The sequence below is a fragment of the Pteropus medius genome, unplaced genomic scaffold, assembly GCF_902729225.1.
Source record: "Pteropus medius unplaced genomic scaffold, Ma_sr-lr_union100, whole genome shotgun sequence".
In the NCBI taxonomy this organism is placed as follows: Eukaryota; Metazoa; Chordata; class Mammalia; order Chiroptera; family Pteropodidae; genus Pteropus; species Pteropus medius.
This window is the reverse complement of record NW_024344240.1, coordinates 21,950,146-21,966,765: the sequence shown is the minus strand read 5'-3', so window position 1 is coordinate 21,966,765 and position 16,620 is coordinate 21,950,146. Positions and strand designations below refer to the sequence as shown.

Genomic DNA, 16,620 nt, shown 5'->3' with positions numbered 1-16,620 from the left:
ATGTCATCACTCCGGTAATGCCTGGTCAGCACCATGACTGGGCATCCAATAGGCTATGATCTCCACTGAGAGAGGACGCCAAGGATCATCAAATAAATATTATACCAGGTTCCCTCAATTTCGTGTTTTGATAGAAAAGTCAAATTTGTACATGGAACATATATATAAACATAGTGTAGACTAGGCTGATTAAGTTGGGGTAAAGGATCTATAGGTCATAGATAACATTTCTTTCCTTAGTAACCTGTCCTAGAATAGCTTTAGCAATCCTTCATATTGGAAAGTACTTCTGATTATCTAGCTTAAGTTCTTCCTGCTGCTGCTGCCGCCAGCCAGCCCTAGTTTCTGGCTTCAGTGAAATGCATAGGTCTCTAATGTAGGGGTGGCTAGCTGGCCTTCCTTTACCTCGAGCTTTCCCTCCTCCCTGATTTTGGTCTCCAGGTTCATCTGGTAGGAAGAAAGGAGAGGGGTAAGTGGATGGACTCTTAACATTGTTCTTCTCAGAGAGAGGGCCTGCTCATTTCTCCTTATCAAGCACCAGGGATCTACATTCTGTGCTAGACAGCTCTCAGCAACGCCTTTGCCTCCTCAGTCTGGGCAAGACCCATATCTCACCACCCAGAGCCGAGCTGGCCGTTTGGCATTCTTCTTCTGTCATTAACAAGATGCTCACAGGGCAGGCAGCAGCACCGCCAGCTTGCTGATTAATCGTGATCAGTGAGTGTTTAGAAAACATGGTGGAAGATGGCTTGGGTTTGATTAGTCTGCAAATGTAAACAAGAAGTGCCAAGTTTGGCAAAGGGCACTGTTGGGGGCTGGAGAGCACAGTGAAAGGTGATCCTGGACACTTCTGTTCTTCCATCCATGGCTCCATCCAGAGACAGCTTTGTAATCGGTCTTAAGAAGGCAAGGACAAGGAAGGGGAGGACTGTGGCTTTCCATTACAGGGCCCCTGAGAAGAATGGAATCTGGAACAGGAACAAAGTGACAGATGTGTGCCTACTCCGCTAAAAGTGGAGAGGGCCAGCTCTGTGACCTCCCAGATCCTGGCTCTGAATTCTCAGCGTCTTTGTTAGGCCCTGGGCTTGGTGTCTTGGCCGCCTGCCAGTGGGGCTGTGTTCCTAGGCCCCGAGCCCTCGGCGCCCATCCTACTCCCGGTTGGCTCTCTTCTTTTGACAATCTTGCTATAGGTTATTTGAAATAGCTTCTTCGGGGCCTCATTTCTCAGCAATTAGGCAATGTGCTGTCATGTGTTTAATAGGCAAGAAAGCTGGGAGACAAAGTCATATCACAGATGGGAGCTGGGATTTGTTCTCAACGAAGAGTGCCATGCTCTGTCTGAAATGTCTGGGACTTCTTTAGGCTATTGTCTCCCAAGCATGATTAAAGCAGGGGTAGAGGAGAGAAGAGCCTTTACTTTTGGCAGGCCAAGTGGGGGAAGGTTTGCTAAGTCACTTCTCTCTTCCCAGAGCTCGTACCTTTGGATCTAACACGTATAATCTGGAGGCTTAGGGAAAGGAAGAAGGGGCCAAAAAAGGTGACGAAAGGCAATGAATTAAAGGGGGACACTTGGGCAGCTCTGCTTTAGCAACAATGGGATCTGCAGACATTCTAGGACCATCTAATTCCATCAGGAAAGGCAGTAAGGACTTTTAACTATGGCTGTGATTGAAAGATTTCTGAAAGCACTGCAATTATTTTGCCTCCATTCTCTGTTTACTCTCAACATTTTCCCTGCATGGATGTTGTCACAAAAAGCCAGAGCTAACATTTATGTAACACTTACGATGTTTATTTAACCATCACAAAACCCTATGAAGTAGGTGCTCTTATTACCCCATTTTCCAGATGGGGACATTGAGACACGGAAGGCAACATTGGAGCTATGATTTGAATGCAGGAATTCTGGCTCCAGAATTGGTGTGCACAACCACTATACTCTACTACGTTCCTATTTATAGAGCATGGATCATGCATTGTGCCCTCTACCTGGTTTTGGGGAAACTATCTGCAGTCTCATAGTCTCATAGATTTGAAGTCTTGCAGTTTTGATGTCTAGCAGTCTTGTAGTGTTTGGTCCCAGACATCTCTTGGGGTGAAAGGCTTGAGCTTAATTTCAAATAATTTAGAGCCCAAAGTGAACTCGGTCTAACCAAACCCTTACCTTATTCAACTTCTAGCATGATCAAAGATATGAGCCTGAGGGCAGCACATGAAGTAGTGCCTGAAAAACAAATACAAGATGTTTTAGCTTTTGTGGTTGAATTCCAAGTCCCTGAGAAGGGATTAAAGCTATAAACTCATCCCAAACCTGCCCAAACTCCTGATTAGATCGAACTGACTAGCCCATCACTCTAGCTGCCTAACAAAGGAAAAGACATTACTTTTGGGGAAAAACAATAACAACTAACTTCAGCTAGTATTGTTCCTTAGGCATCAACTACAGCATAAAATAAAAATGATAAGACATGAAGAAACAGGAGAATTTTGTTCACAGTCAAGAGAAAAAGTAATCAATATAAACATCCATAAATAGCCCAGATTTTAGAAATATCAGACAAAGATGGCAAAATAACTATAAAAATATGATTTAAAAAAATCTCCAGGATATAGTAGGGGAAATCATACAACAAAAAGCAAGATTAAACCAAATATTTATTGAATGGGATCATAGAAAAAAAATCTATGAACTTGAGGACAGGTCAATACGAATCACCCATAAAGAGAAAAAAATATTGTCAAGAGAACAGAGCCTCAATGACTGTGGGACAGAATCAAATGGTAAAATATGTAAAAACCTGGAGTTCTAGAAGAGAAGAGAAAGAATGGGACAGAGAAAATATTTGAAGAAATATAGGTGGATAAATTTCTAAAAGAAATAAAAAATAGTAACTGTACTAGTTTGCCCAGGCAATGAAACCACATTGAAACAACAGTTGCAATTGGAATCGCCACCTGATTAGGTTTATGATAATTTATGGTCATTCTCCAAGGTTCGTTTCCATTTTCTGCAGGGATCAAATAGGCAAAGTGAGTGGAGCATGGGTCTTTTAGAATTAGTCTTCTGGATGATGGGGTCTCATGGAATTAGTGTCATTTCAGGGCCAGTGTCCAATAATCTTCAAAAATCCACCCCCCCGCCTTTTTTTCTTCTCTAATATTATCATCCTGGTAAGTGGCTGCAGGCCCTCTTGGAAAAAGGCTGGGAGAATAGTTAACAGCATAAATTTTTGGCAACAGAACATGATTTTTTTCCCTATAGGGTTTCAAGGGGTTCTAAGTGTGTAAACTAGCTCAACTCTGGGAATCGACTGAGGGGCTATGACTCTCTATATTGGTGATTCAAGCCAGACTTCTGTTCACTAGACCTACACTCATGATTTTTCTGCTTAAACATATTAAACAAGGATTTAGTATGTTTTCTACCTATTTCTTTTCTAGAGACACTATGATCAACAAGCCAACCTAGAGTTCTTTGCACCACTGACTATTCTGAATAACCTTTGGCTTCCATGTCCTTTATAGTAACAATGCCCACCTCATCTTTGGTGATCAAATGCTTCAATTTGGATCTTTCTACCTCAGGATTCCAGTTTGATATTATTCTCATTGAATTTAGAGATCTCAGGTCGATGGTAAAAATCCCTCCTGTAATATTTGACCTTCAGAGAATAGCAACCACAGAGATCTTCAAGGATGCTAGTCCCTACTCACAAATTTATTTCTCACAGCTGTGGTGAAAGGTTTGTTCTCTGGCATCGTGAGTAGTTCTCACATGACAAATGCCCTCTAACATTCCAATCTCCCTAAGTCTTTGGATACCTTCCTCTTTAGTATACTGAGGAAATTCTGACATTTCAATTTCATTTAGTATAGGCTAATTTTGGGTCCCTATTTCAGTCAACCAAACCAATCAACAGTTGGAAGCATTTTGAGCCCCTGGAGCTAAAGTAGTGGATCCAGAATCTCTGCTTAGTGGTTCTATCTCAATAAACTTGGCTCAATCCATCTTTATATTCCTTCCATGTTGAGCCCACACTCTTAACATATATTTTCATATATATGCCCAGGTTTCAATCTGTATAAATCAAAAATATCATGCATTTCTTTTGAGATGTATTAACCTCCTCCCCCTGCCCCACCATGAATCACACTTTATACATCCTACTTGGAGTCGAATCTAGTTGAAACAATAGTACCAAAGAAAGTTGGTTAGGGTAGGTCCTGGGGAGAATCAGCAGTATCTGGCAAGCAAGTACTTCAAGGGAAGCCGATACGATTGTCCCTCAGACAGGGGTAGTAGATGCTTCTACTGGCAAAGGAGACTGTATAATTTAGGGATTTGTGGTCCCAGCTTCATCGGAATTTGCCTATGTATTCCCATTCCAATTTTCAGGCCCATTTCTTACCAACAGTTGCCTCAACTTTAACACAAGAAATCCAACAAGGATAGGAATTCAACTTGTGTTGTAATTCAGATATTTGCAGGATTAGACTTTGGATTTGGTTTCAGAAATCTTGGCCCTGCACCTACAGGAACTAAATTTTGTTTCATTTTTCAGAGAAGTCATGGAAGCTTTTAGGTGCTATATACAGACCCTGAGTTGGGAATTTTAAATTCTTCTACTTGTGATTTTCTTTCTCCAAGTTTTCTTAGCATAATTAGTAGTAATCAACCAACCAACTCACCCCATCGTACTACTTATTTTGAGTAAAATGTGTTAAGATAACAAATACTTGGCCATCCAGTCTTGTCTCCTATAGGTACTTTATTACAGTTATCTAAAGCTAAAACTTGAGTAACTCCTTTGCCATTTTATGCTGTTGACTACCAGTGTCCTTTTTGCCAGTGGCAATAGAGTTATTAGGGCCTTTAAACTCAGAACCAATTCAGAGAATGCATCTTTAGATTCCGTTCCTCAGGATTCCTGTTCTTAGTAACAAATTCTGTATCCGTCAGGGTTCAACAATGGAAGCAGATCCAGTAGAATGTGTATGTGTGTGTGTATATATATATATATATATTCTACAGGACAGGTAGTCAGAAACGGAATATGGATGTAAAATAGGGGGAGATCAGGAGCAGCTAGAACCCATAAGTGTGAGCTTGAGCCCTTCAAGGACAGGCTAAACACATGTTCATTCTGTTACCTTTGACCTTGGTGGTAAGCATATCCTATAGCAGCAGCCCCCAACTTTTTGGCACCAGGGACTGGTGCTCCTATGAGAATCTAATGCCTGATGATCGGAGGTGGAGTTGAGGCGACAATACTAGTGCTGGGGATCCCTGTCCTATATAGAGCCTAGGGCGTTTCACCGTGGAGCTAAACACACACACACACACACACACACACACACACACACACACACACACACACACACCTGACCCAGGAATCAGAGAAGCTGAAGGGGAAGGCAGAACAATGATAGGCCCAGCTGCTGCTTCATGCTAACAAGGTGAATCAATACATCAGCAATGACATGTGTGTACTATAAAACAGTTCCTTCCTCCTTCGTACCTTCCAAATCTCACAGGAGTCTCCCTGTGACCCATTCTAACTGGAAACACAATAGAAAAAGAATTCCGTGCAATGTATCTCAGGTGACTAAGGTGACATGCTACAAAGCCATTGAACATGTGTGCACAGAGCTTCAGGAACATGAAGCAAAATCTACAGAACTAAAGTGAGAAAGATACAAATCTCCAATCATAGTTAAAAATTTATTTTAACACTTCTTTCTTGGTAATTGATAGAACAAATGTACCAAAAAATCAGTAAGGCTGTAGAAACCTTGAACAATTTTCTGACATAATCATCAATCTGATCTAATTGGCATTTATAGAACATTTTGTCCTGCCTAATCTACAGAATGCACATTCTTTTTTCATGCATATTGAAACATTCACTAAGATAGATCATATGCTGGGTCATAAACATATCTCAATGAATTTCAAAAAATTGAAATGGTATTTTTTTATCATAATGGCACTAAATTAGAAATAAAAAGCAATAGATTATTTAGAAAATCTCCAAATATTTGGAAATCAAGCAGCACCGAGAACAGGGTCAGGAAGAAATCACAAGAAATTAGAAAATATTCCAAATGGAATGATAGTGAAAACATTGCTATGGATTGAATGTTTGTGTCCCCTTGAATTTCACAATGTGATGGTCTTAGCAGGTGTGACTTTTGGGAGGTAACTAGGTCATGAGGGTCAGCCCTCATGAATGGGATTAGTGCCCTTCCAAGAGGAGACATGAGGGCCTGATTTCTCATTCTGCTCTCTGTTATGTGTGGATACAAGAAGACAAACATCTGCAAACCAGGAAGCAGGTTCTCATCAGATATTGGATCTGCTGGCACCTTAATCTTGGACTTCCAAGCCTCCAGAACTATGAGAAATAAAAGATTGTTTTTTAAGTCACCCAGTCTAGGGTATTCTGTTAGAGTAGCCTGAACTAAGACACACAATATATGAATATTTGTGGAATGCAGTTAAAGCAATCTTTAGAGGGAAATTTATAGCTTTAATGCTTTTATTAGAGAAAAACGGAGGTATAAAATCAACAACCAAAGCTTTCACCTGATGAAATAAAGAAAGAAGAGGAAATAAAATCCATGTAAGTGAAAGGAAGAAAATAAGAAAGATGAGAGCAGAAATCAATGAAGTAGAAATCAAACATTAAAGAAAACCAACAGAGCCAAAAGTTGGTTTTTGAATAGACTAAGTTGATAACACCTAGCTAAACTGATAAAAAAAAATCAGACAAAAACACAAATTATAAATAAATGAAGGCAAGGACATCATTGAAGATCATACAGACACCTAACAGGTAATTAAGGAATATTATGACACTATTATACCCATAAGTTTGATAGCTGAAATGGATAGATTCCTTGGGAAAACACCTTGTCAAGACTGATGTAAGATTGCATAGGAAACTAAACTAGCCTTCCATCTATTAAAAAAAATTGAATTCATGATTTAAGATTTTCTCATAAAAAGGACTCTAGGCCCCAATATTTTTACTGGTGAATTATATTAAACATTTAAGGAAGAAAAATAGCCATTTCACACAAATCTTTCCAGGAGATAACACTTCCTTATGTGTAATGAGCTCAGCATAACTAATTATCAGAGAAGATAAGAGAAAGTTACAGATCAGCATTCCCCATAAATACAGTTACAAAAACTCTGCAACAAAATATTAGTAAATAAATCTCAGCAATATTTATTAGTAAATTAATCTCAGCAATATTGGTTCAACATTTGAAACCAATCTATAGAGTTCAACACATTAACAGAACAAAGGAGAGAAGTTTTAATCATCTCAATAAATGTAGAAAAAACATGTGACAAAATTCAATACCAATTCTTGGTAAAAACTCGCAGTAAATTAGAAACAGAAGATAACTTTTCCAGTCTGATAAAAGACATTTATGGGGAGCCCACTGCTAAAATTATACCCAGTGGTGATCTTTATATATCACTGAAACGAAGGAAGGATTCAATTCTATTTAATATTTAATTGAAAAGCCATCTTTGCCAGTGTAATACAGCAAGAGGAAAGAATAAGAAAGGTATACAGATAAGAAAAAAGAAAAAATTTGTCTTCATTTACAAGTGACAAGATTTTTTACATAGAAAAACAAAGAAATCTAAAAATAATTATGTTAGCATTAATATGTGAAGTGAGCAAGGCTGCAAAACATAAAATGATTAGAAAATAAAAATTTAAAAATACCATATATGGTACCATAAAATAAAATAGTTAAGAATAAGTTTAATGGAAAAAACATGAGAGCTTTTTGCTGATATCTATAAAACATTGCAGAGAGAAAAATAAACATGACATAAATAAATGAAAAACTGTATCAGTGTTCTTGGATTGCAAGACTCGATATTGCTAAGATACTCATTCTCCTCAAATTCATCTATAGATTCAGTGCAATTCCAGTCAACTCTAGGAGGCTATTCTGCATGAATTAACAAACTGCTTCTAGCTTCTAAAATGTATATGAAAATGCAAAGGATCTAGATAAACCAAAATAATCATGTAAAAGAAGAACAAATTTGGAAGATTGACACCACTTTATTTCAAAGTTAATATAAAACTATGGTAATCAACTCAGTGTTGAAGTGGTATACTAATGGGACAAATCAGAGAGGACACATATGTATGGTCAATTGATTTTTGACAAAGGTGGCAAGATAATTGGAACAAATGAAGAATTGTTCCGAAGGATCTTCCCCCGTGTAATTCAGTGGGTAAATGAACACTGGTGCTTGAGCCATCTATGTGTATGAAAAAATGAGCTCACATCCCTAAAATATACCACATACAAAAATTAATTTAACATGAATCATAGACCTAAAAGTAAAAGCCATAACTATAAAACTTCTGGAAGAAAACATAGGAGAATATCTTTGTGACCTTGAGGTAGACAAAGATTAGGCAGGACACAACAAATTCTAATCAGAATAAATGAAAAATTAAAATTAAAAACTGCTTTTCAAAAGACAACTATAAGAAATTGAAAAGGCAAACCACAGATTAGGATACTCACAATATGTATAGATTTGTTTCCAGAATATATAAACTCCTATAATTCAATAAGGAAAAGATAAATAGCTCAAAAAAAAAAAAAGGATGAAACAGACTCTTCATAAAAGAAGATAGATATGAATAATCAATAAACACATGAACAATTATCTGCATCAATAGCCACCAGGGAAATGCAATTAAAACTACAATGAGATACCAGTTCATATCCCCTAGAATAAGTAAAATTAAAAAGACCGATAAGACTAACTGGCCAGCATGTGAATCAACTTGAACTCTCATGCATTGCTAGTGGGATCATAAAATGGCACAACTATTCTGAAAAACTGTTAGGCAAATTCTAATGAAATTAAACACCTACTAAGACCCAACAAACCCATTCCTAGATATTTATTCAAGTAATGGATAAATACATTGTGGTATGTTCATATAATGGAATACTAGTCAACAACATGAACAAGAATAAGAACTACAACAATAGCAGCAACACAAAAAAGGAAAAAACCTTAGATACATGCAAGAAAATGAATGAATCTCAAAAGTGTACATACTGTATGATTCAGTTTATATGAAGTTCTAAGACTGGCAGAAGGAAGCTTTGGTGATAGAAATTAGATCATTGGTTGTTTGGAGTGGGAGTGAGGATTAGTTGCAAATAGGCATGAAAGACTTTCTGGGTGACAGAAATGTTCTATATCTTGATTATGGTGGTTACGCAGGAATACATTTGTCAAAACTCTTAAACCTAGCCATACATTTAAAATCTGTGCTTTTTATTGTATGCAAGTTATACTAAAAACATTATACTGAAATTATTCAAAAAAAGTCCCAATATTATTGGCCAGAGTGTTTGCTGATACCTTGAAGGGACGAAGCCCCTGCCTCACCTCCACACAGATTAATCATGTTCTCCTTGTGCTGGAGATAGTTGTAATGGGTAATTAGTTTCTTTCCTACCACAAAGCCCTTAAGTAATTGTAGATAAAGGAACACGTTTTCTATTCTTAAAAACAAACCAATAAAAATAGTATGCACACAAAGGTTTCCTTTAATAACCTGCTTAAGGGCAATTCTCTTACCATGACAGGGTTTTGGTTTCAAGTGTAACTCGAATCCATCATGCTGCATTGTACTGATTTTATTATTTTATTTTATTTATTTTTTTGAAAATTGGAGCTTTCCCAGGTCTGGACAAGAGTTTCTCCTTTGACAGCACAAAGCTGTCTTTCTTGGGTAGAGTTTTAGGTCTGGAGTTATTTGTAATGATGCAGGCAGCCGCTGGCCCGGCCACCCCATGGTACTCTTTTGTGGCTTGCCTGGTGACATCGTCAAGATCCTTGAAGAAATTTGGTGGGACAGTCCTGGGGCCCATGACCCTGGTGTGCTACCAGGTGCCTTGAATACATCAATATTTTCTTTTCTTTCCATACAGGAAATGCTGAAGGATGAGGTGCGGACGCTCACTTACCGGAACTCCATGTACCACAACAAGCACGTGTTCAAAGATAAAGTGGTGCTGGACGTCGGGAGTGGTACTGGGATCCTTTCCATGTTTGCTGCGAAGGCAGGCGCCAAGAAGGTGTTTGGGGTGAGCATGCTGCTCCCTCCCTCACAGGGCTTCCGCAGAGCCAGTCCTGCCCTCGATCTTCTCTGGCCCTTTCTAGAAGTACAAACCCTAGTCCATCTCTTTGGGTGCTGAGGTCGCACCCTTAAGGAGAAAATCAAGTGTGACTCTCAGGAGACAGGGCAACCTCCCATGGCTTCCTGTCACCCAGGCACTGCTCCTTGCCCTGGGGACTGTTGACATTTGCAGAGGATTTTCGACTTTTCATAAACAATTTTAGTGTCATCATTACCTTAGAGTGCTTAGTCCTCCTGTCGGTCTGAGAGGCAGTGCAGCATCGTTACGCATGTGTGCTCTGGTTTGAATCTCTGCTCTTCCACTTACGAGATGTGTAACCATGGGCAATTTCCTTCTCTGTACCTCAGTTTCCCCATCTATAAAATGGGCATGATAACAGCACCTTGCCCATGGGATGATTGTGAGAGATAAGTGAGTTTAATACATATGTAAAGTGCTTTGAACAGTACCTGACATATGACAAATGCTCAGTGTTTATTGGTATAGTTGGGATAGGGCCTCAGGAGATAATAAGAAAACTCTCTTCCTTTGTTCTTTAAAGGGAAAATTGGTAGACCTAAATTCTGCTGCTCAGGCCATTGCAGCCTCTCTGGCTAGAAGTGGAAGCTGACCCTCTGGAAAACCTCTCAGCCTGCCTCTGGCTCCCACAATGAAGCTATACACAGCCTGATGATGGCGGGCTGGGAGGGTCTGGAGCTGGGAAGAAATTTTGAAAAAGAGAGCTCTGAGCTACACGCTGACATTTGAAAAATGCAATGGGTCTAGGGCTGGAAAATGGGAATTAATCTTGATCAAAATTAAGGCACACTACAATCAAACTCACAGCATGTGCATGAGACAGCTAGCCCATTTGCAGAGGCCTATGAAGAGCTGGGCAGCTGTCAGTGAGGCTTCACTCTCTTTGCATTTACCTGGGTCAAGCTCTAGCCTGTCTTGAGAACCCCAAGCTCCCGAGTTGACTACAGCTCTCCAAATGCCCTTGGCCAACCTTCACCTCAGAGGCCTGCCCCTAAGTCTCCAGCATGGACAACGTTCCTCGTCCATGCCTGACTCGGAAAGCGCTTGGGCCCTGGCTATAGAGGGTCTTCTAGAAAGCACACAGTGTGCACAAGGCACCTCTTGTGTAGCATTGATCAGAAAAACTACAATGTACTCAGCTGCAGCACATGTTGACAATATGGGGCCAATCCAGATGCCCAAGTTCAAGTCCTGTCATCATCATGGGTACCGCCCCTCCTCACCTTCCAGCTTTCCTTTATAAGACCCTCCTCACCAGGATGGAGGCCTGCTGTCCAGGGACATACTCCACTTCCAATGAACTCACAGAGCCTCAGAGCTGAACTTGAGACCACCCAGTGATCCCCATTGCCTTCTCTACCAGTGCTGTCTCTAAGGCCCCGTCTCATCTCCAGTCATGGCTGGACACATGGGTAGCCAAGCACTGAACAGACAGAGGCAGGGCCGCCTGTCATTGACTTCTAAGTCTGCGGGTGCTCCAGCCAAGGAGTTGTCAGGGGCCTCCCGCAGGGTGCCTTCCAGCTGTGGTGATTCGTCCCAATCTGTCTGCCTCCTGCTCTTTTGCTATAACAGCTCTTTTATAAACAGCTCCATCAGTTAGCTGGGCTTCTTTCTGGATGGGTCATTTCACAGTGACTCCTGTTCCAGGCTCCCCCTTCTACCCACCATTCTTTCTAGTAGGAGAGTCAAAATGGCAGAGGGAGGCTCATTTATCCTCCCAATGACCACGTTAAACAGGAGTTGTGACTTGACTTATGAGGAAACTGAGACAGAAGTAGAAGGTGGCTGAGGCCAGATGTGAATTCAGGCTGTCTGGCTCCAGATCCCATGCTCCCCACTGCTAAACTCAGTACCCTCTTGCAAATAGGATGAAAATGTGGCAAGGAGAGGGAAAAAAGAGAAACACAGTCCTAGACGTGGTTCCACAGTGTAGCCGTTAGCACATCTGCTTTACATGCAAAAGGTCCTGGGTTCGCGCCCCAGTGAAGCCACGGTCCATGGTCTACGGCCATGCCACCCTGAACAAGCCCCATGTCTGATCTTGAAGCTAAGCAGGGTCGGGCCTGGTTAGTACCTGGATGGGAGACCACCTAGGAAATCCAGGTGCTGTAGGCATAAATAATAATAAAAAAAGAAAAAGAAACACCATCCTGCAGATAACAGGTTCAAAGATTACCCTGGAAAGGGCCTGTCTTTAGGGTCTGTCTCCTCTATCAGAGTGACCCCTTCCTGACCCTGTAGGTGCCCTCACCTTCCTCAAGGCTTTGATGGAGGCTGTCAGCACCCCCCTCAGTACCCTATGCAAATGCCCAAGGCCCTAGGGGCAGTCTGAGGTGGGGCCTGAGTATGGAGGTGAAGGGAGCCCCAGGGCCTTAGTGCAAGCTGGCCTCTGTGGGGATCTACCTAAGGAGATCAGAACAGCTCTTGGCAGCTGCCCTTCTGTTCCCAGCACTCCCTGGCCCTCCCCAGCATGCCCAAGCCACCCAAGCCCTCTAACCCCCAGACTGGGATTTGTTCTCCTGCTATTCTCATAAGGTCCTGCTAGCAGCTAATGGTCAACTAATCTCTCAAATACCTTGGCCCTTTACTCAGGAGATTTTCAAGCCTGAAAAGACTTTTAGATTGAAAACAAAACAAAACAAAACAAACCAATTCTTTCAAAGGTGTAGACTGCAGAAGAGGTGAGAGTCAACTTGTGTGTGTGTTGGGGGAGGAATCTTAAGACTGTCCCTGAGGCTCTGACTTGGCTTTATGCAGATGGTCCTTATTTTAGAATGTTCCCAGTCTTATCAGTGACAGCTGGAGGAGGTAGGGTGGGTAGATAATGTTGAGGGAGGCTCACGGGAACTCTGGTCAGGCCTACATCCTATCCCGAGAAGACAGTGGCCATGCTGCCTCATGCCATGCTCTCCTGGTCAGAAGTCTCTCAACTTGAGCACCGGGCCCTCCAACGAAAAGCACAGGATGGGTTTCGGTCTCACAGCAAAGATATAGTGGGAGAGCTACTGGCCTGCAAGTCGGGAGGGCTGGGCTGTAGCTTTTAATCTGCCACAAATTATCAGTGTTGACTCTGGGTAGGTTACTGTACTCCTCTAGGCCTTAGCTTCTCCATCTGCTAAATTACTGTTGGATATGTTTTTTTTTGACACTTTGCCCCTTTATTCTATGCCCTTTTTAGATTGAATGCTCCAGTATTTCTGATTACTCAGAGAAGATCATTAAGGCCAACCACTTGGACAACAGTAAGACATACCTCCGCTTGTTTTCCCATGGATGGAGGGGGTGAGGGGGTCTTGTACTTTCTTGTTTGGGCCTCATAGACTGCCATAAGAGGGAGAAGAACAGAACACTTGGCCTTGAGGATGTGGAGCCCAGCTGAGGCCCTGTTAGCAGAATTGTGTTCATGGAGTTCTGAGGTTCCCAACCCTTGCCATGTCAACCAAGGGCACATTTGTCCCAGCCCAAATTCCTATGAGCCCAGCCTGTGGCTAAATCCTTAGTCATCGTGCCCTCTGCTTGACTTCAGCTATAGACAATCTATTGAGTTTTGCAAATTGGCAGCTATTTCTCCTTCTCCACAACCCTCAGCCCTACATCTCCCTATCACCCACATGGTGGCCTCCTAGGAGACCCAGGCTCTGCCTTTGAAGAAGTGTGGTCCTCTACTGCCCACAGGCCCCACTGCTAATAAGGATGTCTTAGCAACTGAGTTGCCCTTGAGAGCAGGACCTGCTTCAAGCTGGAGTCTGACTATAAAAGTGTATTCCCTTCTCTTCCTCTTCTTACTTCTTCCCTATGCATTGCAACATTCCCCAGGCCCTTCCCTCTGGAACCCACCTTGAACAGACTCATGCCCACAAAAGACCTCTTCATATCTTTTATGAGTTATTAGGATGAGATTTAATCCCCAGGTCCTGTGTTGAGTGGGGCCAGATTATATAGGGTTTGTAACCAAGGAAAATAAGTTTCTAAGGATGATGGAGGCCTTTTGGAGAATTTAAACAAGAAAAAAGCATGAAAAATTGATTGTAATGAGTTGTAGGCATCAAGAGTATAGGCAGAGACACATTAAGAAGTAATTTGAGTGCTCCTGGGAGAACTGCTGTGGCTTGGACCGGGGTGGTGGCAGTGGAGGTAGAAAGAGGTGATCACTTGGACTAAGTTTGAAAATAGAGGCAAAAAGATCTGCTAATGGACCATATATGAGAATGGAAAAAAGATAAGAACAAAGTCTAACTTTTTTTTTTTGCCTTGAGTTACTGGGTGGATGGTGGAAGATAAGGTAGAGCACTTATAGGGATGACAGGAGGGGAAAAGAAGTCAAGAGTTCTCAATTGCACATGTCAGGTTTGAGGTGCCCATTGGGCATCTAAGTGCACATGTTGAGTAAGACTTGGCTATATTACTCTAGAGTTCCAAGGAGAGTCAGAGCATGGGATATATGCTTGGAAATCTTCAGCATACAGATGTTATTTAAAGTCACTGGATGAGGTCTCTTGGGGATAAAGCATAGCTAGAAGAAAGAAATGGGCCAACAATAGGGCACTAGGGCATTTCAACCTTTGGAGGTCAAGCAAAGGAGACGGGGCCAGCAGAGAGGCAGAAAAGTTGCATTCAATGAGGTTGGTAGACATTCAGGAGAGATGAGTACTAGGAAGCCAAAGGAAGGAGGAAGTGGTCAACTCTAGGGAATGCTAAGAGATCAAGTAAGATAGGAACAGAGGAGTGGCCATCGAATTTGGCCACATGGAAGTTATTGGTGCTCTTAACAAGAATAGACCGAATGTAGAGGTGGGGACCGAATTCCAGTTAGAGCGGGTTAGGGAGAGACTGTGAAGTGAGGACTGTAAACAAGTCTTCTTGCTATAATGGGGGACATAAAAATGGGACAGTAGCTATGGGGGAAGTGGGGTCAAGGAACTGCGTTTTTTGTTTTTTGGTTTTTTTTTTAAGAATAGGAGATATGAAAACGTGTATGATTCAGTGGTCCAGTAGAGAATAAGAGCAAAATTATAGATACAGGGAAAAGTAAATTCAGTAGCAAGAACTGTGAGAAAGTAAGAGGGCCTGGGGTGCAAAGCACAGATGGAAGGTTGGATTTTACCTGATGTACGGACAGTTTAACCACAGTAACAGAGGCAAAGTGGGGAGTGTGGGTCCAGAGGGAGGTGGATTGGTGGTGAGAAGCCCCTGCTTCCGTTTTCTCAATGAAGAATGAGACAGTCATTGATGGAAAAGACCAAGAGGGGAGGGATGTATTTTGGAGGGAGATGAGAAGGAAGGGAATGGTCTTTTATTGGGGGAAAGAAGGAAAGCAAACACTCTGGGCTAGTGGAGATGGCTGGGGGTGGTGATCAGCACCTGTTAGTGGTGTGCGGACATAGATGAACACAGTTGTCAGTTCTCCCTGTGTCTAATTTTTCTCTTACTGTGCTCGGCAGCTTGGGTGTGATTAGAGGGGAAGGATGACTGGGTTGGGGCTTTGCTGAGAGGACACAACAGATGGAGGGAGGAGCCAGAGCTGTGATAATAACATACCATGGAATCTGAGCTGGATGTGGAAGGAAGTGAACAGTGGAGGGAGTGGAGGTGAATGAGTGAAAGTGAAGAAGGCTAGGGGTAATGGGTAAGCAACAACCTTGGGGGCCATGAGCAATGCCAAGACCCAGAGGCTCTTTCAGCCGGAATCGGGGAATGCTGCTCAGATACTCCCGACCTCTGGCTTGGCATTCAGCCTCTCTTGGTTCACTCAGGAGGCCAGATCTCTTCTATACTTGACCAGGGCAGAAGGGATAGAGAAATGACCTCTCTATTCAACTACTAAAGATGGAAAAAGAAAACAGTCAGTTCTTCCTCTACAAGAGAGACAGTCTGCCATCCATGCGTTTTCTCTCACCTCCCTTTTATCAGCTCTCTGAAATGGGACAAGTGGTTCTTCCATTTAACAGATGTGGAAACTGAGGATAGGAGATGTAGGGCAGTGTTTATGTTGATGTGGAAGCTCAATGAGTGCCTGCCAATTCTGAAAATGAAAATGTAAACCTTTAGAGGGGAGGGTGGGTGCACAGAGATGGAAAATCAGATTTCCTCTCGAGGTTATTGAATCTCAGCCCTAGGCCCTACGAAGCTCTCAAAGGACATTTTGACCACCTCCTGCTTCTGCACAGATTTCCCTTGCACAGTAATTCCTGCCCTCAGAGGGTGCCCAGCCCCTTACTTTTCCTCTGCCTCTAAGGTTGCTGGCTCTTGGGGCCTGGAACTGCAGCTCCCTGGGCTCATCTTCCCACTCTGGCTTGCAGAGGGCTACTGCCCTGTGCTGTTGGCAGCAGAGTGTGGGGGTGGGCCCAGAATGGGAGGAGCTAACAGCAGCTGAGAGGTCTCTGACTTTCAGGA

The 16,620-nt window shown here is 42.2% G+C and overlaps 1 protein-coding gene and 1 pseudogene across 1 annotated transcript in view; both read left to right on the top strand.

Annotated features, from left to right (window-relative positions):
- Positions 1-16,620, top strand: part of PRMT8 (protein arginine methyltransferase 8) — an 87,248-nt gene that overhangs the window by 38,611 nt on the left and 32,017 nt on the right. The window contains 2 exon segments of the mRNA XM_039869127.1: positions 10,000-10,155; positions 13,406-13,469. Of these exon segments, the coding sequence (XP_039725061.1) occupies positions 10,000-10,155; positions 13,406-13,469 (220 nt within the window).
- Positions 12,228-12,342, top strand: LOC120607556 (uncharacterized; annotated as a pseudogene).